At 37.6% G+C, this 22,989-nt stretch overlaps 1 protein-coding gene and 1 long non-coding RNA gene across 2 annotated transcripts; both read left to right on the forward strand.

Annotated features, from left to right (window-relative positions):
• The first annotated feature begins 653 nt into the window (after window positions 1-653).
• On the forward strand, window positions 654-5,598 carry LOC140148226 (uncharacterized). Its single transcript, XR_011858457.1, has 3 exons — window positions 654-742; window positions 1,842-1,979; window positions 3,720-5,598. It is a non-coding gene; the product is annotated as an uncharacterized lncRNA (long non-coding RNA).
• Window positions 5,599-8,814: 3,216 nt separating this feature from the next.
• On the forward strand, window positions 8,815-13,050 carry LOC140148227 (uncharacterized). The gene is made up of 3 exons (XM_072170097.1): window positions 8,815-9,287; window positions 11,145-11,369; window positions 12,599-13,050. Exons 1-3 carry the CDS (start codon window positions 9,200-9,202, stop codon window positions 12,910-12,912), a joined length of 627 nt encoding a protein of 208 aa, XP_072026198.1. The 5' UTR covers window positions 8,815-9,199; the 3' UTR covers window positions 12,913-13,050.
• Window positions 13,051-22,989: the final 9,939 nt, after the last annotated feature.

Raw genomic sequence — 22,989 nt, forward strand, 5'->3', positions numbered from 1 at the left:
AGCTGCTTCATTACATTTCACACAAATATTTTCACAAAATGACCCCTATCAAGCCTTACATGAACTTTGACCCCAATCTGTGGTACAACTTATTTGAAGCTTGGGCCAGCGGTTCTTGCTGACCATGTTTGGTGGTCATAGCATGTCATTTAAAGGAGCAGTAGCATTTGTAAGATTTTCACAAAATGACCCTAATAACCCTTATGTGACCTTTGACCCCTATCCGTGTAGAAGTTATATTAAGCTTGGGTCAGTGCTTCTTGTGGCCAAGTTTGGTCAAAATTGGTGCAAGCGTCTGGCACTAGTAGCAATTTTGGTTCTACTAAAGAAGAAAGAAAGAAGAAGATTTGAGAGCTTCACAGTATATCAGGCGGATAAATCCGCCTGACATAAGAAGAAAGAAAGAAGAATCGGAGAGCATTACAGTACCTAGCTGGGGGTGTAAACCCCCCCAGCTAGGTAAATAGACACTGCAGGCCTACTTGACAGACAAGCAGTGAGCACAGGAATTGAGACTTCTGCCAGTCTAGCGATGACGTCAGATACAAACATTGGACTGGTAGAGTCAAGGACCTTTTCAGTCGTGAGTAAGCAAAACACATCACCACTGAGTTGAGTCTGAGCGTCCAGAAAGCAAGCCGACGACTACATAGTACATGTAAATATATATAGATATATTAGAATTACACCACGTATTTCGTGGACTAACTCTTCATCAGAATGGTCTGAGTGATAATTGACGGTGAGTTTCTGGTTCCAATCCATAATCATACTGGTTTGTTCAAATTGTTGTCATGGTATGATTGTTAAGCTTAAAATTGTAATGATCACAGATATCTCAAGTCAAGTTAAACATTTGCATTTTGTATTCTATTGATTTTTATTATAATCCCCCACGTACATATCCCGGGGAGGGGGTTTGGGGATGTACTTGAATATGAGAGCTAAATTTTCAACAGTTTAGGCTTAGGCTACAATACATTTAAAAAAATATTAATAATATTTTTGTTGACTTCCTGGTTGATCATTTATATAAAGAACTCCGGGGGGTGTCACTCCAATTGTGGCCTGTACACCATCCACGATAATGAAAACGCGTAAAAAGGGTAGTTTTTCGTGGGTAAGCACGATACGCGTTTAGGGTGTCAAAAACATGAAATATTGGGAAAAAGGGTAGCAAAATTACAATTGCTAATACGCGTAATGATATTTAGGGTATGAAATTTGATGCAAGGAATAAAATCTCTGTTTAGGGTATTGTTTTAGCCAAGGGTTAAATCCTTGTTTAGGGTGCTTTTCAAAAGTTGATTATTGCGGATGGTGTACAGGCCACAATGGGATCCTAGCTGCATTTCCACAATTAAGGATAATATTATCATGTATGTAGTATAGAGTCCGAAGTTTTACGGAAAACGGAAGAAAATCACGGAATCGGAGGTACAACACGGAAAGTGACATTTTTGAATGATGTGACAAAAATTGTTAAAAAATAAGAGAAATAAATGTTAAAACAATCATGAGTTATGTATGTCAATTTTTATGATAAAAATACTGTTTAATAATACCGAAATAAAGGTATATTACCAATACATGAACCCCCTATATCTCTCCAAACATCGTAATAGTCGGCATATTATCGTGAGAATATTCCAATCGGAGCATATTGATCGCGATATTGAACACTTTATTGTGATATTAATATCGTTGTTTATACATTTTAAGCTTTATTCATGGCACGTATTTACAACACAGATTTCAACACGGAAAATGGATTTTAGAAAACGGTAAACTTCGGATAGCTGGTGTCTTACTTTATTGTTTGTTTGTTTGTTTGATTACAGCCTGCTCCTATGTGACAAGGAAGATCGCAAAGGCAGTCAGGAAATCCCCAGAAGATGAGAAGGAACAAGAAGCCGCAGCACAGGGCCGAAGTACCTGCGTGCTAAAAGGTGGCAAGAAATGCAAAAGTAGTGCACAAGGTACATTTTTATTTATAAATATGTTCCAACTACGGTGACGCCTCGTGATGTCATGCTGGACTGTCAGAGGAGGCTTGTGAGTGCGAATACAATGGAGCAACATGTGATCAATACAGCATTGATTTGCTAACTTAAAGAATTGAACAGGGCACCTGTCTCATCAAATCGCTGTAATACATGTACCTCTTTGGAAGTGACAGTAGAGGTGTCATCAGAGTTGGAACTGATAATAACTAACTTGACAAGTAAAATGTTTAGTACCTTTTTTTGGTGAAATTGCCAACATTTATTGCATATGGGCAGTAGCGTACGCAGGAATTTTTCAAGGGGGGTGTGATGATTAAAAAAAATTGTAAATGGCCGCGTAGCGGACATCGCGCCGCGCTTGCGCGCGACGCCAGGGGGGTGTCTGAGGGGGATGTGCCCTCTCAGAAGTAGGACATTTTGCAAAATGAATACCTAATTGAAGGGATTTGGTGGACCATTTTGGTACTATTAGTGTGCAAAATTTTAGTCTGAAAAAGCCAAAAAATTGTGAAATGACGGTAACGAAGCCTTTTGTGAACAAATTTTCCCTTTAATTGTAGGCCTATGTTTTATGTAAAACACAAATTGGTAAATGTCGAAAGCGAATATGCCCACTTGTTTATCCACTATGCAGGGGGGTGTCTGAGGGGGATGTGCCCCCCCTCAGAAGTAAGAAACTTTTGCAAAATGAAGACCTAATTGAAGCGATTTGGTGGACCATTTTGGCACTATTAGTGTGTAAAATATTAGTTTCAAAAAGCCGAAACCTTCCCTCCTCAGAAATGTTGCAAAATGAAGGTCCAATTGAAGCCATTCGGTGCATAATTTTTCCACTATTTCAATGCAAAATACTGTCTAAATATGCTTTGTTTTAACATATTCTTTTGAAAAGCGATTAGATTTAGATTACAAAGTAAAAGTCATCTATAGCTTGCAAACGGTTTTCAGCTGATAACATGGCGCAAAGCGGTGTAAGAAATGCAAAAGCGTGATGATGGGGTTGACAATTAAAACTTTTAAGTACGTTGCTGGGGTGTTAAAACCTTAACGTACGTACGTTGCCAGGGGTGTGATGATGGGGGGGTTGACATGTATCAACAATTAACACATTTACATATGTTACCGGTCAATACCGGTTATGGGGTGAGATTATTTGTGTGTGGGTTGTTAAGGCTATAGGCCTATGATATTATTGTGATAATATGTCCCCTATGCCTTGCTCATCTCCCACCTCTCCTCCCCCTCCCTCCCTTCCTCTCTCTCTCTATTTCCCCCCCTCTCTCTCTCTTTCTTTGCCTTTTCTTTTCCCTCATTTTTTTTTTGACAGATCCAAGGGGGTGTTTCACACACGTAACACCCCCCCCCCTGCGTACGCCAATGCATATGGGTTTAAAATGGGAAAGGTCTCCAGGCATGAGAATTTTCAGTTTTACACATACACAGTAAAACTGAATTCAGTTTTGTTTTAGTCAAAATTTCCGCAACTTGATTTAATTTCAGCCTATTTTGGTGCTTTTTGTCCAATTTCACACACATTTTCAAGTGCAGTCTCATGACTGGGTCGCCGTAATGGAAAAAGGGCTTGCAAAGGAGGGTCTTACTTGAGGGAAGCGCCTACCCATAGTACAATTATACAGAGACCTTGTATAACCCCACCCCTAGGGGGCTTGAATAAACTAATGACTAACTCTTTTGTAATTTTCTCTGTTTCAGCCAATGGTTATGCAGCTTATCCTGAGCAAGGGTCAACGGAGAACTACCCAGGCCCTCCGCCGGAATATGGTGCACCACCACCAGCTTACAACAACTACTAGAAGCAGTTGCATTCCAATGACAGAAAGGCTCCCAAATTATCTTATTTATCACTGACAATTTGTGTCAGTTTAAACTTGTTACGTGTTTATCAGTGTACAGGTGCTACCATATAGGATACTTATCTCTTCAATAATATATGTGACGTGTCATGTCAAAATGAGACACTTTTGGGCAGGATATCAATTTCAAGGTCTTTACATATCTTAAATATAGGGATATTTTGCTCCACAACGCTGTTTCCCCCAATGAAATTGAACATTCCTAAGCGAAGATTTTGAGTTTGTAAGTTATGGTATTATAAAATTGGAAATTGAGATATCGGCCTTTAAAAATATTATTAACAATGTTGAGAGTAGGAATTACCTTGAAAAATGTCTCAAAAAATACAAGATTCCAGTTATATTCCAGTCTGAAACTATCAGACAATATTTTTAACAATAACATTATAAATTCACAACAAACCCAAATTGTGAAAAAATCGCCACTGGGCAGATTTTTGGCTATTTCTCCATTTATGATCCTGCCCAATCTCCTGTTGACATGACACTTCACATATAGGGTAGTTTTAATTCTTTTTTCATTAGAGGCACTATCAGACATCAGTGATCACTGGAAATTGTAAAATTTAAAAGTTATGATGAGCTGTACAAAATAGAATAATGTTACAAAGCTATTTTTAATGAATAATTAAAAAAAGGAAAGAAAAAAACCAGTGCTGAAAATTGTGAGTTGATTGAAGACAGACTCACAAATAGTGTTTGTACATGTCTGCAGATAATGCCAGATACACCTCCTGGATGTACATTGACTAAAATCAAAATGTCCAATTATTTTCTATTACTGGGCAGTTTTTGGCCTTATCACCTTCATGGTATGTTAGCAGACACTGGGGCTGTTGTTGAGTTAAAGTTTCATTGTTTTCATTGTTGACAATCATCAAATCTCAAGATCCAACATCGACAAAGTAATATGCATCAGTAAAGTGAACATTGAGTTCAGAAACCATGTTATGCATGGTTTATTTACACCAAATATAATCTTTTTATTAATGTCTATTTTCTTGTTGGCAATTGATCCATACGGGGATCCATGCTTGTCGACAATCAGGAAAATTGCTTTGTTGACAATATTGTTGTTAACAGCCATGAGCCATGTCAACAACAGCCCTAGCAGAAAAATGCAAACATCTGGTTTTAAATGATATTTAATTTTATTGTTTTGATTTTCAGATTTTTTCAAACACTGATAGTGCCTTGATGTATGTTTATCACATCACATAGGTAATACTTTAGACTTGTAATGTGTATTCTATGCAAAGTTAAATGATTACATTTATGGATTTTATTGTGTACAAAGTGGATTGTCATACATGTATATAAAGATAGCAATCATACATACATATCATTATTTTGTGGTGAACTTGTTGGCTGAGCATAATTTAAAGCAGCAATTGGGCTGTTATATCGACATGGGTTTGGGAATGTAGCATTAACAAAAATTAATATAGAACTGATCACCTCACATTATAACATGCGTATTCACTAGTGAAAGGTCAGCAATACTTTAGCTCAAAACTAGCTGATGATGTCCGAGATGTGCAATAACTAGATTAGGAGATATGAGAACTGATATTCATGCAGTTGAAAGGCAACAACATCATTTCAATCAATCAATTTATTAATTTTATCAATGACCAATCAATCAGAACAGATACAGATGTGATACAATAATGATAATAATAATAATAATTTCATTAATTTGATTATTGAAATATGTTTATATAAGTTACAATGAATGCGTTGAATTTCTGGACATTGATTAGATTTGTTGTTCATTGTTGTTTTAAACAAAATGAATTCTTTAACAATGTGCAGCTGATAAAAGATGTTTACTATAATAAATACTATTTTAATTGTCATGTTGGTCAGACTTTAAATGTCCTTTAGTTTTGTTAAACATAATAGCCTAATTGAAGTATACCTTAGAAGTTTATTTTCTTGTATTTTAAACATTGTAAGTTAAAATAAAATTGTTCCCCATAGACTATACATTTTGCTTTAGTGACATTAAAAGAATTCTATTCTCTGTAAGGGGTGGTGCAATAATTATGTGTACCCTGGGGGTGAATTCTCAAAATGGTCTGCCAAAAACGCTTGCCCCCCCCTTTGGCCATGCCAAAAATCTTTGCCCCCTTTCGACGTGCCAAAAAACCTTTGCCCCCCCTTTGACGTGCCAAAAATCTTTGCCCCCCCTTACACATGCAAGATTTTGGGAACCCGAATTAAAACCTTAAATTGTCTTATCATATAATGCGGCGCATAAGTGATAGGAAATTTTGCATATTTGAATGTGTTCCTGACGTTTTCCTATGCCTTTTAGGGCGTAATGTAGAAACGATGCACGGTACCCAAAATATCTGTGCCAAAATTGCTTGCCCCCCCTTCCGCCGTGCGAGCAAATCTTTGCCCCCCTATCAGTCGCCCCCCTCCCGGTACACATAATTATTGCACCACCCTAACTAAGAGAATAAATTTTGCAAAGCAAAATGCACATCATAAGCATGTAGGATTTGGACATGTAAAAAATGTTGGCAGCTTACTGAAAACTTGATGAGGTGGGGAAGGGGTACTGTTAGGGGATGCTAGTTTCCTAGCACCCCCTTTCCTCTACTCCACCCTACCATAGTAGATTAGCTTTAGATTAAATCTATTTGTGGGTACCATACTAACATCCGACCGTTGGTAATGGTAATTTTATCATTTTGTCAAATACCTAATTCTACCAAAACATGTGCAAAATTTATGCAATACTGTCTTCATGAGATACGTCATTTCAAAGTAATGAAGTTTAAGATAAAATGAATAATATTGGGAAGCCTTTCTACTCCTAAAAAAAAAGAACTAATGAAACTTTTTCTGAATCTTGAGTCAATGATGGTATCATCTGAAACTTGTGCCAAACACGAGGAGGTGGTGCTTGATGGTAGAAACCTGGCAAGCTGGAATTGGTTTCATTGTGTTCTATTGGAGTTTTTGTGTAATTTATATTATATCTATATTATATATACCGTGTGTGTTTCAATGGGAACAGATTGTTATTCTGAAAGGACTTTTATTCCAAATGGTCATTATTCCTAAGGCTCATTACTCCAAAGGGTCATTTGTTCAAATTTACAACAAGGTTCGTTATTCCAAATGGGTCAATACTCCGAAGGCTTGTTATAAAGGGTCATTACTCTGAAATTCACTATAATGATTTGGAGTAACGAATCTTGTTCTAAATTCGGAATATTGACCCTTCCGAATAACGATTCTTGTTGTAAATTCGGAGTAAACATCCTTGGGAGTAATGACCCTTCAGGGCAGTGACCCTTTGGAATAAAAAACTTTCGGAATAATGACCCTTGGGAATAACGGTCCTTCAGAATAACGAAGCATAACGTTTCAATTAGTGTTTTGGAATTTGTGTGCAAAAAATGGAAATAAAGAGAATAATTATTGATATAATTATGCAGAGTATATTTTGTTATCTTTCATCTAAATGTACCAGTGAAAAAATTATCTAATTTAATTATGGAGATTTTTCCCCTCATATGGGTATGCAATATCCTTCTTCCTGGCACATATATGTGGTATGATCAAGCGAAATCAGTCTGAATTCCGAAATATTCAATTTTCAGTTTCTTATTGGATTGTAAACAGCATTTGCAAAGCAGTTCAAAAAATGTAAGCAGTTAAAGAGATTCCAAAGCAAAAGGAAATTTGGCTATATCTTAAAATCAATATTTCCGATTGATTTTGCTTGATCACAGCACATATAACTAAATAAATATATAAAATATGATAAAATTAATTTGATATGCATTATCTACTCATTTTATCAATAATTCAAAGAAGCATATATAAATCAGTGTGTTCATTTTGACCACTATTGGACTTTTGGAACTATTTGGGGCTGATGTTTTGGTTTCCACCAGAAAAACAAACTTTAGGTCAAAGTTGATTATTAAATTGTATGGTCTGACTCTATAATATTCTCTATTTCCATGTGGTGTGTTTCTGTACATTATGCGAGCATAAGGTGATTTTGAGAAAATGGATGTTTATTTTTATTTTTTTATTACAGGCCACCCACTCATTTTGTAAATTTTTTTAGTGATACAAGTACCCTACCTATGCAAAATTTTATTACTTTTGCATGAAGTTAAGAGGACACTACCAGACTTTGAATTTGTGCGTTTAAAGTCTAAATGAAGAGCTTATTTACAAACTTTGTTAAGTCCACAAACACATGTTTCTGATTTACCTGTGCGATATTGCAATGAGTTGTGATTATATCGGTATTATAATTTCAGTTGGATGCATCGTTATAAAGCAAACAGTGGATGGATGCATAGTAACAATATTGTGTGAGGCCTTTGATTCCCAAATGAGAACAATAGTCTGCATATTGTTATGCAGCATTGGTATGGTAAATAATGGCTTGTTGATGGTACAACGCATTCTTGCTAATGTCAAACTTGTCAAAGTAATTGTGATTGTATCACACAAGTAAATGAGAAACATGTGGTTTGGATATAAGCTCTTCGAATAGCTTCAAACAGATGGGGAAAAAAGAAAGTGTTTCTGGATTTTCAGAAATTAGGGTCGGTATTCTTTTGTACAGTAAAAACTTCCTAAGAGTCGGTCGATTCAGGCCAAGCATACACATTTTTGGCCTTATGAAAGTCATAATATAAGACAGGCAATGAATTGTTTACAAAAACAGACAAGGAACTGGATATTTAACCTAAAAATCCCATTGACACGCAGAAGCAGGGAGGATCTGCAAAAATATCTTTTAAGGAGAATTCGCTCGCAAAAATGTCTGGGAATAATAAGCTTTTCCAGGAAATGACCAATGACTCCACTTGAGACATAATCGACAGCTTCCTTTGTAGTCTCACAGTACTTTCAACCTTTCAACTGTGTTTTTATACTCTTTAATGAATTCAGAGCGTAACCTTTGACGCCCACCTATACCAAATAAGGCCCGACCACCGTGCTCAGTCAACCAATTACGTTTGGAAATTGCAATGAATGACAGATGACGTAGTTCTTCTGACCGCCCAGAGGCATTATTGTACCAATTGGAGGACGTTTACTGTTAAATTGGCAGATGAAGTGTGACACATTTCCGGGTAATAGTAAAACAGACCTTGATGTCACTATGTGTCACTGTGTCAGTTGACAGTTCCACTGTTCAGTTACTATGCACGGGTGCACGTACTGTTAATATTTCACTTGCCTGGGCCAAAATTGAAGTAAACAGAATAATAACTCGACCGGGGAACTGAGAAACGACGGTGTTATACAGTACGATTGAATTCATACCTCAAAATGACTTGTAGAATTTCATGTATCATTATTTTATATTTTGTGACTTTCTTCGTCCTGATATCAGCTGCTGGTGGAAAAGATAGGCGAGGTAAGTTTTAAATGTATTTTCAGGTCTAACTTCGTTGATTTTTTTTTTGACAGATACTCAGTGTGTTTCAAATCACCATAAATGTACAAAGTGTTAATTCCGGAGTAAACAACATGTAGAACCACCGATTTTTTTTTCTATTAACTCTTTTTTTGTTTAACTATTTAATTGTTTGTTTATTGCCCATTTTTGTTTGTTGTTTGGAAGTTTATCGGTTTCGTTTCCCTTATTTGCTTTAATATTGCTGCCCGCACACGTTATACGTTTCCTTTTATATTATATGTGCCTAATTTTAGGCCTTTTACCTGAGGTTTTATAGGGCTTACATACTCGAATACGAATATGTTCTGGAAACAAAAAATGCCCGAAAAAATGGAAGGTAAAAACCCACAGCTGTATAGCTGATAAATATTACATTGAGAAACAAACATGTTTTATATTTTGTTATGATATAGGCCTAGGCCTATAAAAGGCATACATATTATAGTGCACGATTTAAAACAAAACTATTTGTAATGTTGTACTTGTAGTAGCTTGCGACCTGTATCAACAGGTCTTTAGCCACTGAACTTGATTATTCCACTTGACTACCAGATATTGATTGCTTTTGTGACGTTTATGTTTAGGCCTATTATATTACAAACTCTGACGTAGATTATTCAACAATCACAAGTATTCGTTCGTTATTCAATATATTTCAATTAATTTTTATCTTCTAACAAATGTGTGTTGACAGAAAATCAATTGTATATGTTATGTCGAATATCATCATGGATATACATTTACGTCCATCAAACATTCGTTAGAAGTTGAACATTACATGTACTGGAAATATATTAATGAGATAATACCGTAAAACCACGTAGAGTGCTTTTGATGAAAACAAAATTAATCCAGGCGCCATCCATCGACAAAATTAGGACATTATGGAGTTTTAGCAAATAAATTACCGATACAAGCATATACAAACAAGTACTATTGTAAGACCAATCTATTGCATTGGGATATTTATTTATGGCTGCTTCGTTTTAATATAGCCTTCATCAAAATCACTCTATATGCTTGTAGACGAGGTTTTACGGTATATCAAATAACGAAGACATGTATACATCGAATATTCCTACATCCACTCTAAAAGTCTGCATTAGTTTCTTAAGGAAGCGGTAACGATTGCACAGTTTTTTTGTGGGAGCTGAGAGTACATCAGACATATCGCATTGCATTCCGAATACTAGGAATGTCCTTCTGATATCAAATAATTTTGATTTGTTGAAATTCGCGAAATACATGACAAATTATTAAAATTTGATGTTTTTTTAAAATTTTGATATTTAACAGTCCTCGAAGTACACTTTCTAAATCTAATGATGTGTAGGCCTACTTGAAGTGTAGCTGAGATGAACTTAAGCCGACCGTGATCAATTGAATATTTTGACCTTGCATATTGAAGATATACATTGTTTTTCCCCAAAAAATCCATATTTTCAATATGATATGAAAGGTCAAAATTTTGAATTGATCAGAGTCGGCTTTTCATCCCAGCTACATGTACTTTAAGTACATTATTAGATTTATAAAGTTTACTTAGAGGACTGTTAAATATCGAAAATATCAATTTACCATAAAACGTGTATTATAATATAATTATATCGAGAATTAAAAAAATTATTTGATATCAGAAGGACATTCTTCGTATTCAGAATGCAATTTGATATGTCTAATGTGCTCTCATGTCCCATAAAAATACTGTCCAAACGTTGCTACCAGGGCCCTTAAGTATGTTAAGCGCGTTTTAAGTCGCTGATCGCAGAGACCTGATGCCTGGCACTTTCTTTTCTTTCTAATTTGATATTACAGATCGCAATGTACAATGTCTTCAAATAAGTAAAAATCTTGAAAATTGTGAATCGCATCTACAAAAATGCTGCGATGAACCCCGGTATGGAAATGAGACCAGATGCGGTAGCTATATAGATGGCTCTAACATGACTTTGTATATCAACCAATGTCATTTGAAGCAAGCTCGGTGCCGGAATCCAGAAGTGTGCATTCTTAAAAGAGGAGACCCATTTTGTACAAACGGTAAGGCGAAAATGAATTTGGCTTGCACGTATCATTATTAAACTTTAAGTTCAACAGTTCAGTATGTTCCACAGCTGTTTACTATTATATGCCTACTCTTTACCAAAGTGACTCCCTATTTGAACAAGTTTACCATTATGGTGGCTTCTGGTAGACATGGTTTCATGACGACGCCGGTTATAGCCAAATTTGGAAACTGTCAGGGAAGATGACAAACCGTTCAAGGTTCGTCATCAACCAACAGCATTTGATGAGTAAATACAATTTAACGGCTGAAGCAAAGATGAGAGGGATGTAGTTACCATGTTACGTGCAATTGCACTTGTATTAAAAACAAAATCGGCATAATTATTGCCGCCAAAACATATTATAGTTAAGTGGAAATTAAACACAGGCTTTTGTAAACACCCTAAGCATCCATTTGTAAAATTGTTTAACTTTTTAGATTCTTAAAAGAAAACGCAGGTCAATGTGCCGGGTCAACGGTCGTATCACCAGGTATCATTTCCCAACCACAAAACTCACAAACCATAAAAAACCAGGGGCGTAACCAGACCTGACCTTCCGGGGGGGGGGGGGACAAGATTGAAAAATTTCCCAATTTTTGACCAAAAGTTGTATTATTTATGTGCGCATCGCGAGCGACTTGCCGCGAAGTGATAAACGGGTGGGGTCCAGGGGCCCGCCTTAGGGCCCCTGGTGGGTTCCAGGGGCAAAGCCCCGGCGGGGGTCAAGGGGGCGGAGCCCCCTGAAGCTCATGGTTTTGGGCATATTAGAAGCTAAAAATCCAGTGTTCAGAGTACAAAATTTCACAATGAAAGTAGTATAGATCTTCTTCCCTCTTTCTTTCCCTTTTCTCTTCTCCCTTCCCTTTTTCTCTTCTCCCTTCCCCCTTTTTCCCCTCTTTTTTTTTTTTTTTCTTTCCCCTTTCTTTTCTTCCCTCTTTTCCCCCCTTTTTTCTCTTCTCCTCCCCCTTTTTTCTTCCCTCTTTTTCTCTCCTTCCCCCCTTGTCCCTTCCCAATTTTTTGCTCTTCTTCCCAGTTTTTTTGTGTCGGGGGGCAGCTTGAAAACTCTCAGTAAACCTATTTAGTTTCAAACATGTTTGCACAATTACAAGAAACGCGTTTTCTGACTTTCTCTGGTTTGTTTTTACAATGTTTAAATTACTGATAGTATCGTGGCTTAATATTTCGTTTGAATCTCTTTTTCTTCATCATTTTCTTATACAGTTCCGCTAACACCATACGTGTGTCCAACACCAGAACCTCCACCATGCCAGCCTATTGATCTACCAATGTCGCCACCAATCGATGCTTCACATAATATCAATGTCTCATGTAGGCGTCCTCGTAAAGTCAGGTATCCACGTCAGACAACACAGGATGAGGACTCCACCTCAAATCGCATGCTGCGTAGATTATTAGGCATGCCCACACCAAAACCTGAGACAGATGAACCCGTCTGCAATAGAACTGAAAATATGCCTGAACCACCAAAAGTTTCTCCTTGTTTGAAATATGCAGCTAAAACTTTGAAGTTATAGTTTTAAAATAAAACAAATAGTCCAGTCGATGGTGACGCGTCTGACGAGGTGTATAGCCCTACATTAGTGCCTCACCCCAGTATGGCATCACCTAAATATCTTCGCATTTTACCCAAAAAGGTAAATCCGGTCCTGACTCTGATTAGGGATGACCAATGAACCATCAACTTGATTAGAACACTCCCATAGACATGCAGGGAGCTCAACTGTGCACTGCTTGCACAGACATTTCTAAATTGAGCTCATTCTTTTATTTTTCATAATTTTTCTGTAAAAATTGGGGATGTTAATGCCAATTATGTTTTGTAACTATCTTGCAAATTACAGCAACATAACTTATTTCATTTTCCTGTAAGTGCGAGTCAAAATTGGTCCATCGCCACAGTGCGCTTAATTGCCAGTGGCTGAGTTCAGCACTGCTCAAGAATGGCACAAAATATTCATGTCAATAAGATCAGGTGAACAACGTGGCCTACTGAGCTGTAATTTGGCAGAGTTGCCAGTAATACCTCTATCATACCCTCTGTAAAAAGGTTAAAAATTGAACAAGTAGATCTCGAGTTACAAATTAAATCACCAGCTTCCTTTTGGAATTTCCATACTCCTTTCGAATCATGCTAAGAAGACACCTTTCTGAACATAAATGTGAAGTTTCGTGCTCATTCGATGTATTGTTCACCTGATTTCAACCCTAAACGTTTTCTTATATTTAGGCCTATACCATCTACAACTTGCTGCTGGCTATACCTTGTTTAGAACTTTCAAAAGAAGTACCTATACCTGAATGTGCAACCATAACTGTTTCAAAATAGCCCGCGAAAGTCATGCAGCTAACTTCGAGGTCATGCATTGAATTGTATTGAATAAGGAATACTACGGGAACCCGGGACGGGAACCAGCACCTTTTGTTAGAAGTCACACATGAGCATGATGAGTGAAGTGGATAACCTCTATTGTTGTGAATGAGTCAATGACCTTCAATGACACTTAAGATTTTCTTTGCATACACCTACTAATTGGTCATATTAATTAAACCCAATAACATTGAAATTTTTGGTTGTGAAAAAAAAAGTTCACCTGTACTTAGTGCAATTTTGATTTTGTGCCATATCGGCCATCTTGGATGATTTTTGCCAAATGTTCTCTAAATGCATGATTTCAATGCCTCGGTTTGAAAAAATAATTTATGCCATTGACTAGTAAAGTGCCATTTCATAAGAAACCCCTTTGATACTTTCACAATATGTTTGTTTCATGTTTGCATATTATGTTAAAATAAATAAATATTTAAAGGTAAATATATGCTTATGCCAATTTTGCTCCCAATTGCTATTTTTGGACCTTGTCATTTCATTTCGTTCCAATGACCGGTCAGAATGGGAAACTTTGAAAATTCATAATTCGAAAAGTTTTTGACCGATTTTGACCATTTAACCACCAAAATACTTCTATTGATGAGTTCTATCCAGAAAATGATCTTTTGTAGCAATAGGGGCAACATGATAATTTATGAATACAAAATGTTTGTAAATAATATTTATATATGATTTTATTTGTATATATTGTTCCAATATTTATACACCACAACAGGGTACACCTCGCTGTAAATACAAATAAAGGTTCATAATATCACGACGTTTGTAGAACCACGACAGTTTCCGCTAGCTCAATGAAAGTTGAGCGTAACTATTTCCGAAAATGCGGTAGCAGGAGCTAGGAGGCGGTCAGACACAGTATATCAGAGGGTCTGGACTGGTCTCTTCACATCTCTCTATATGATAAACTGTCAGTTCATCAGTCAGTGGACTCCAGAGGGATTCGAGGATAGTGCTGAAGGTGATCAATTCCCACACCTTCCTCTGGTTACGCCAGTTTGAATTATAGTTTTGAATGGAAAATATTTTATGTTGTCTTTTTATAAATAAGAATGTGCTGAATACAAAGATGGTGTAAAAAGGACTTTCTCTTCTAAAATGAGAATGAAATGTTGTAAATTGACTTTAATGTACAATGATGTATATATATTTATTTGTATTATACATATTAAAATATTCCAATGGAATATTACCCATTTTTGCAAATGTGAGTCGTAGTATATCGTTTCTTTATTATAGTGTATTTTGTGATGTCTAGGTCTGTAGAGTTATAATAAATATTTCGAACTAGAAATATTGCACAGAGTGGTTTGTAAAAAGGAAGCCTTAATGTACGATCTTTTTAAATTTTTAGATTTTTCTTTTTTTTCTTCTAAAATGATAATATGCAATCATTGTGAAAGTTCCCAATACATTTGGACGCGAAAAACATTGGGAATTTGCAAAGAAACAACATCATAAAACTTCACCTCTATCACTCGAAACATCTCGCACTATTTGGATCCAGAGGATGATTTAAGGAAGCCCCATCATGCACTGCAAACGTGTTATCACCAGAGTTTCAACTGCCACTTTACTTTTCAAATCCCATTGAATTCTGTGCAAAAGACGTTGTTTAAGAATTGTGCGTGTGTCATTATTAGTTGGTCGATTTCAGATCTAAAGTGATGTATGCATAAAGGATAATTCACACCTTCTGTAGGTAACATAAAATGTGAAATCGACCAGCATTGTGAATGCGTTTTTATTGTAAATATATCAGTCCACATTCAAATTTAACCATGGCCGCCAATGCAGTGTGCGAGCAGTCGTGTCATGTTCACTCACACAGCTGTGCTAACCGCAAGTCAACACAGTGGCGTGGTGGGAAGTGCTTAAATCATCCTCTGATTTGGATCAGGACAGCGAGTGCGGCCTCAGAGTTAGTCTCCTACGCGGCCAGTTTGGTTACGCTCCTCCACATGAGGGAGCGTAACCAAGCTTTCAGTTTTGTACGAGACTACGGTTTGATCGTGGCCGACATAAAGTCATAATAAAAAATTATGACTTTATGTCGGACCAACAGAAAATCGTCCCGTTTTACTACAAATAGGACGAATTTGACAGTTTGCTCATAGATTTAAGTTAGAACATGTGTAAGTATTACAAATATGCCAAAAAATCGGTTTTGAAAAAATAAAGGTAAATTCTGAAAAAGATCGTACATTATGACTTTAACCTGGTCTGCGTTTTTTACTTATTGCTATCTGCTGGAGATAGCATTTTTTACTCATTGCTATCTACTGGAGACAACATTCTTTACTCATTGTAATATACTGGAGACAGCATTCTTTACTCATTGTAATCTACTGGAGACAGCATTCTTTACTCATTGTAATCTACTGGAGACAGCATTATTTACTCATTGTACTACTGGAGACAGCATTCTTTACTCATTGTAATCTACCGGAGACAGCATTCTTTACTCATTGTAATCTACTGGATACAGCATTCTTTACTCATTGTAATCTACTGGAGACAGCATTATTTACTCATTGTAATCTACTGGAGACAGCATTCTTTACTCATTGTAATCTACTGGAGACAGCATTATTTACTCATTGTACTACTGGAGACAGCATTCTTTACTCATTGTAATCTACCGGAGACAGCATTCTTTACTCATTGTAATCTACTGGAGACAGCATTCTTTACTCATTGTAATCTACTGGAGACAGCATTCTTTACTCATTGTAATCTACTGGAGACAGCATTCTTTATTCATTGTAATCTACTGGAGATAGCATTCTTTACTCATTGTAATCTACTGGAGACAGCATTATTTACTCATTGTAATCTACTGGAGACAGCATTCTTTACTCATTGTAATCTACTGGAGACAGCATTATTTACTCATTGTAATCTACTGGAGATAGTATTCTTTACTCATTGTAATCTACTGGAGACAGCATTCTTTACTCATTGTAATCTACTGGAGACAGCATTCTTTACTCATTGTTATCTACTGGAGACAGCATTATTTACTCATTGTAATCTACTGGAGATAGCATTCTTTACTCATTGTAATCTACTGGATACAGCATTCTTTACTCATTGTAATCTACTGGAGACAGCATTCTTTTCTCATTATAATCTACAGGAGACAGCATTATTTACTCATTGTAATCTACTGGAGACAGCATTATTTACTCATTGTAATCTACTGGAGACAGCATTCTTTACTCATTGTAATCTACTGGAGACAGCATTATTTACTCATTGTACTACTGGAGACAGCATTCTTTACTCATTGTAATCTACTGGAGACAGCATTCTTTACTCATTGTAATCTACTGGAGACAGCATTCTTTACTCATTGTAAACTACTGGAGACAGCATTCTTTACTCATTGTAATCTACTGAAGACAGCATTATTTACTCATTGTAATCTACTGGAGACAGCATTCTTTACTCATTATAATCTACAGGAGACAGCATTATTTACTCATTGTAATCTACTGGAGACAGCATTATTTACTCATTGTAAACTACTGGAGACAGCATTCTTTACTCATTGTAATCTACTGGAGACATCATTCTTTACTCATTGTAATCTACTGGAGACAGCATTCTTTACTCATTATAATCTACAGGAGACAGCATTATTTACTCATTGTAATCTACTGGAGACAGCATTATTTACTCAATGTAAACTACTGGAGACAGCATTCTTTACTCATTGTAATCTACTGGAGACAGCATTAATTGGTCATTGCTATCTACCGATATAGCATTCTTTACTCATTGCTGTTTACTTGAGAAAACGTTATTTATATTTAGGCTATATTTACTGGAGCAGCATTCTTTGCTGTTCGCATACAGCATTCTTCATTCGTTGCTATCTACTGAAGATAGCATTATGGTTATGCTATATACTAGAGACTGCGTTCTTTGCTCATGGCTATCTACTGGAAACTCAGTGCATTCTTTACTCATTGCTATAAATTATACGTTAGGCCGCATTCTTTACTCATTGCTGTTACTGGAGACAGTCGCATTTTTTACTCATTACTGTCTTGAACATTCTTTACTTATTTCTATTTACTGGTTGGAGCAGCATTCTTTGCTCATCGCATACAGCATTCTTCATTCGTTGCTATCTACTGAAGGTAGCACTATGCTATATACTGGAGACTGTATTCGTTGCTCTACTGGAAACTGCATTCTTTACTCATTTCGATAATACGGTTGGCAGCTTTCTTTACTCATTGCTGTCTACTGGAGACAACATTCTTTACTCATGGCTGTCTACTGGAGACAGCATTCTTTACTCATTGCTGTCTACTGGAGACAACATTCTTTACTCATTGCTGTCTACTGGAGACAGCATTCTTTACTCATTGCTGTCTACTGGAGACAGCATTCTTTACTCATTGCTGTCTACTGGAGACAGCATTCTTTACTCATTGCTGTCTACTGGAGACAGCATTCTTTACTCATTGCTGTCTACTGGAGACAGCATTCTTCACTCATTGCTGTCTACTGGAGACAGCATTCTTTAATCATCGCTGTCTACTGGAGATAGCATTATCTACTCATTGCTATCTACAGGAGACAGCATAATTTAATTAAGACAAGGAATATTTATTTAAGACAAATATTATAGTTCAATATTTATTCGAAATGGGACTGGTTCAATATTTGATAGACTAATTCATAAATTAATTGATTCTAATAAAGTAATGAACTTGGCCACTCGAAACCTGGGCGTTCCGGTCGACTTCGGAAATGAGTGGGGTTTTTTCAAGTACATTAAGCATGTTAAAGTGCAAAACTGATTCATCGTCCTTCACACACATATTGATGAATCCAGGTCGTGTCTTTCACCCACACCACAACTCGCATAGTCCATCAATCATGACCAATGACAATTACCAGGGCCGTCGCTAGAGGGGGGGGGGGGGAGGGGGAGTGACCCCCAATACACAATTTTGTCGGCAAAAATTGACTGTTGTCGGCAAAACCATGTTATTGTCGGCAAATGTGGTCAAAGGTATGTGTGATTATCGGCAAATTGCAAGAGTGTTATGTGATATTAGTTACTCATGAGTAAAAAATCGTCGAAAAAATTTTTTGGCTCCAACGTTTTAGCGCTTACAACCTTTTTTTTTTTTTTTTTTTTTTTTTTTTTTTGCTCTTCACTTTTTCAAACGACCGAAAAAAAATTGGGTCAACCTTTTCGGGCTGTTGAGGAAGGGGAGGCAAAATTGATTTCCGTCGGCAAAACATGCTCTACACCCCCCCATTTTATCTGGGTCTAGCGACGCCCCTGACAATTACTATGATTGACAGATCTTACTAAAACGCCTAAAAGGCATAACTGGACCAATGACAAACCGTTTACTGTTGTTGTGATAATTTCCAGATAATAGTAAACAGACCTCAATGCATTTTGTCAACTTGAAAAGCGAAAAACAAAGACAAATAGTTGCTGAAATAGGCCAAAGAATTGCAATGAGATTCAGGAACTTCAAAACTCTGGAATCCAATTAACAAGTCTGCAAACGAGGCATCAAAATATTAATCGGCAGCTAAGGAATCAATAGGCTATAAATCAAAGAACAAAAATGGTAAACCTTGGACTAACAATGACATTTTAAAGTCAATTAACATGAGAAAGGAAGCATGAAAAGCCCGGATGAAAAGACAATTTTCTAAGAAAATGGATGATGCGGTTTTTGATGCTCAGGATTATAAACTTTGTAGGGAAAATAATATCCTTACTGGAGTCCAAGGTAGTTTTCGTGTGAAGATCGTTATCTTTACCGTAGAAGCATTATGGCCGACACGCCAGGCTAGGTGAAGGGGAAATACGTTCATGGCTTATTTTCTGGACTTTAAAAAAACATTTGACACTGTTTGGTGAGATGGCCTATTTAAAGTATAAATAATAGCATTCAGTGTTACCTTTCTGAACATTCTGATGAACATGTATAAAAAGTGTTAAACGTAAAGTTCATTTCCAAGACATAGAAACAGATTTCTTTAGTGTGGATGAAGGAGTTAAACAAGGATGTGTACTCTCTCCTATTATTTTCTGTACTAGTGCACCTGCGGCTGTGAGAGCCCAGATGATGTGAGTGCACAGGCATGATAGCGATACTGTTTGACCCCAGATGACCTTTGACCTATCAAGTTTAAGCCCAATAGGGCAAAGTTTAAATTTAGCCCCTACGTGACCTTTGACCTCGGTTGACCTCAATTTTGTTTTGCGCATATATTCCCCTCCTATCAAGGATTGCACCCACCACGTTTGAACCCGATAGGACAAAGTTTGAAATCCATGACCTTTGACCTCGGATGACCTCCATATAATGTTTTTCATGCTCCCCTCATACAAAGGTTTCGACCCACCACGTTTGAGCCCGATCAGACAAAGTTTGAAATTTGACCCCTCCGTAATGACCTTTGACCTCGGTTGACCTCGATTTTATTTCGCGCATTATAGTCCCCTGCTATCAAGGATTCCACCCACCAAGTTTGGGCCCGATCGGACAAAGTTTGAAATTTTGACCTTTGACCTCGACCTCCGATGACCTTCAAAACCACATGCCCAACATGCTTTTCCCGATACCTACCTATATGCGAAATTTCAGCGCGATGCGTCGAAGCACGGCGAAACGCATAGCCGGACAGACAGATAGATAGACAGATACAGCCCGCTTATTATTTTAGTAGTACTAGTGCACCTGTAGCTGTGAGAGCCCTGATGCTGTGAGAGCACTGGCATGATAGCGATACTGTTTGACCCCAGATGACCTTTGACCTCAGTGTAATTTTTTTCATGCTCCCCTCATACGAAGGATTCCACCTATCAAGTTTAAGCCAAATAGGGCAAAGTATAAATTTAGCCCCTACATGACCTTTGACCTTGGTTGACCTCAATTTTGTTTTGCGCATATATTCCCCTCGTATCAAGGATTCCACCCACCAAGTTTGAGCCTGAGAGGACAAAGTTTGATATCCATGACCTTTGACCTTTGACCTCGGATGACCTTCATATAATGTTTTTCATGCTCCCCTCATACAAAGGTTTCGACCCACCAAGTTTGAGCCCAATCGGGCAAAGTTTGAAATTTGACCCCTCCGTAATGACCTTTGACCTCGGTTGACCTAGATTTTATTTCGCGCATTATATTCCCCTCCTATGATGGATTCCACCCACCAAGTTTGGGCCCGATCGGACAAAGTTTGAAATTTTGACCTTTGACCTTGACCTCCGATGACCTTCAAAACCACATGGCCAACATGCTTTTCCCAATACCTATCTATATCCCAAATTTCAGCACGATGCGTCGAAGTGCGGCGAAACGCATAGCCGGACAGACAGACAGACAGACAGATAGATAGATAGACAGACAGATAGAGACCGCTTATTATTTTATTAGTATAGATAGATATATAAACGAACTTGCGAAAATGATTAAGTATATTGGAACAAAATCGGTTGGTTATTTTGGACGGACGATGTTGTACTGATTGGTGATGATGATAATGACCTCAACCAACTTCTGGACATAGCAATTGAGTTTTCCCATAGCCCTGTATTTAGCGTATAAAATAATGCCTGAAAAAGGAGGCCTTTTTATTTTATTGCTCTTGTAGGTAGTTCCTGTAATGATCACATAACCATCCTGAAGTGCTTCTTATATTATAAGCAAGACTATAGAAAGCATCTCAACTTCGTAGACATCTTTTTTTTTTTAAACTAGTGCACCTGCGGCTATGAGAGCCCAGATGCTGTGAGAGCACTGGCATGATAGCGATACTGTTTAACCCCAGATGACCTTTGAACTTGGATGACCTTGGTGCAATTTTTTTCATGCTCCCCTCAGTCATACGAAGGATTACACCTATCAAGTGTAAGCCCAATAGGGCAAAGTTAAATGTAGCCCCTACATGACCTTTGACCTCGGTTGACCTCAATTTTGTTTTGCGCATATATTCCCCTCGTATCAAGGATTGCACCCACCAAGTTTGAACCCAATAGGACAAAGTTTGAAATCCATGACCTTTGACCTTTGACCTCGGATGACCTCCATATAATGTTTTTCATGCTCCCCTCATACGAAGGTTGCGACCCACCAAGTTTGAGCCCGATCGGACAAAGTTTGAAATTTGACCCCCTCCGTAATGACCTTTGACCTCGGTTGACCTCGATTTTATTTCGGTCATATATTCTTCTTGTATCAAGGATTCCACCCACCAAGTTTGAGCCCGATCGGACAAAGTGTGAAATTTTGACCTTTGACCTTGACCTCCGATGACCTTCAAAACCACATGGCCAACATGCTTTTCCCAATACCTATCTATATCCGAAATTTCAGCGCGATGCGTCGAAGCGCGGCGAAACGCATAGCCGGACAGACAGATAGATAGACAGACAGATAGACAGATAGAGACCGCTATACTATGGTGTGGTAACCGCTCTAGTTTACTTTCATGTACCTATACTGCCAAAGCCCCATGGTTCAGCTATGGTGCGGTAACCATACTTTAAAGCCCCATGGTTCAGCTATGGTGCGGTAACCGTACTTTAAAAACTTGTTGCAACTTGGTTGTGCAATATACTGCAAGCCCAATACTGCAGTCAGAGCTATTTATATACTGCAAGCCCATTGCAACTTGGTTGTGCAATATACTGCAAGTTATATACTGCAAGCCCAATACTGCTGCAAGCCCAATACTGTAGCTTTGCAGCAATGCATTCTGGGTAGACATTACAGTGCATTTCAAATTGGGCAGACAGCCAAAAGCTGAATGAAACTTGTCCAGAGTTGCCCATTACACATCTTTGTATCCACTTGCTGCTGCTTTTGCTATCCAGTTGGGGTATTTTGCCCCCTAGATGACCTTTGACCTCAAGGGGGCCCTTCGAAAACCACCTGGTCAACATGCTTTTCCCGTCACCTACCCATATCCGAAATTTCGGCTCGATGCGTCGAAGCACGGCGGAACGCATAGCCGGACAGACAGATAGATAGACAGATAGACAGATACAGCCCGCTTATTATTTTATTAGTAAAGACTAGTGCACCTGCAGCTGTGAGAGCCCTGATGCTGTGAGAGCACTGGCATGATAGCGATACTGTTTGACCCCAGATGACCTTTGACCTCGGATGACCTTGGTGTAATTTTTTTCATGCTCCCCTCATACGAAGGA

The sequence above is a fragment of the Amphiura filiformis genome, chromosome 3 (assembly GCF_039555335.1).
Source record: "Amphiura filiformis chromosome 3, Afil_fr2py, whole genome shotgun sequence".
NCBI lineage: Eukaryota > Metazoa > Echinodermata > Ophiuroidea > Amphilepidida > Amphiuridae > Amphiura > Amphiura filiformis.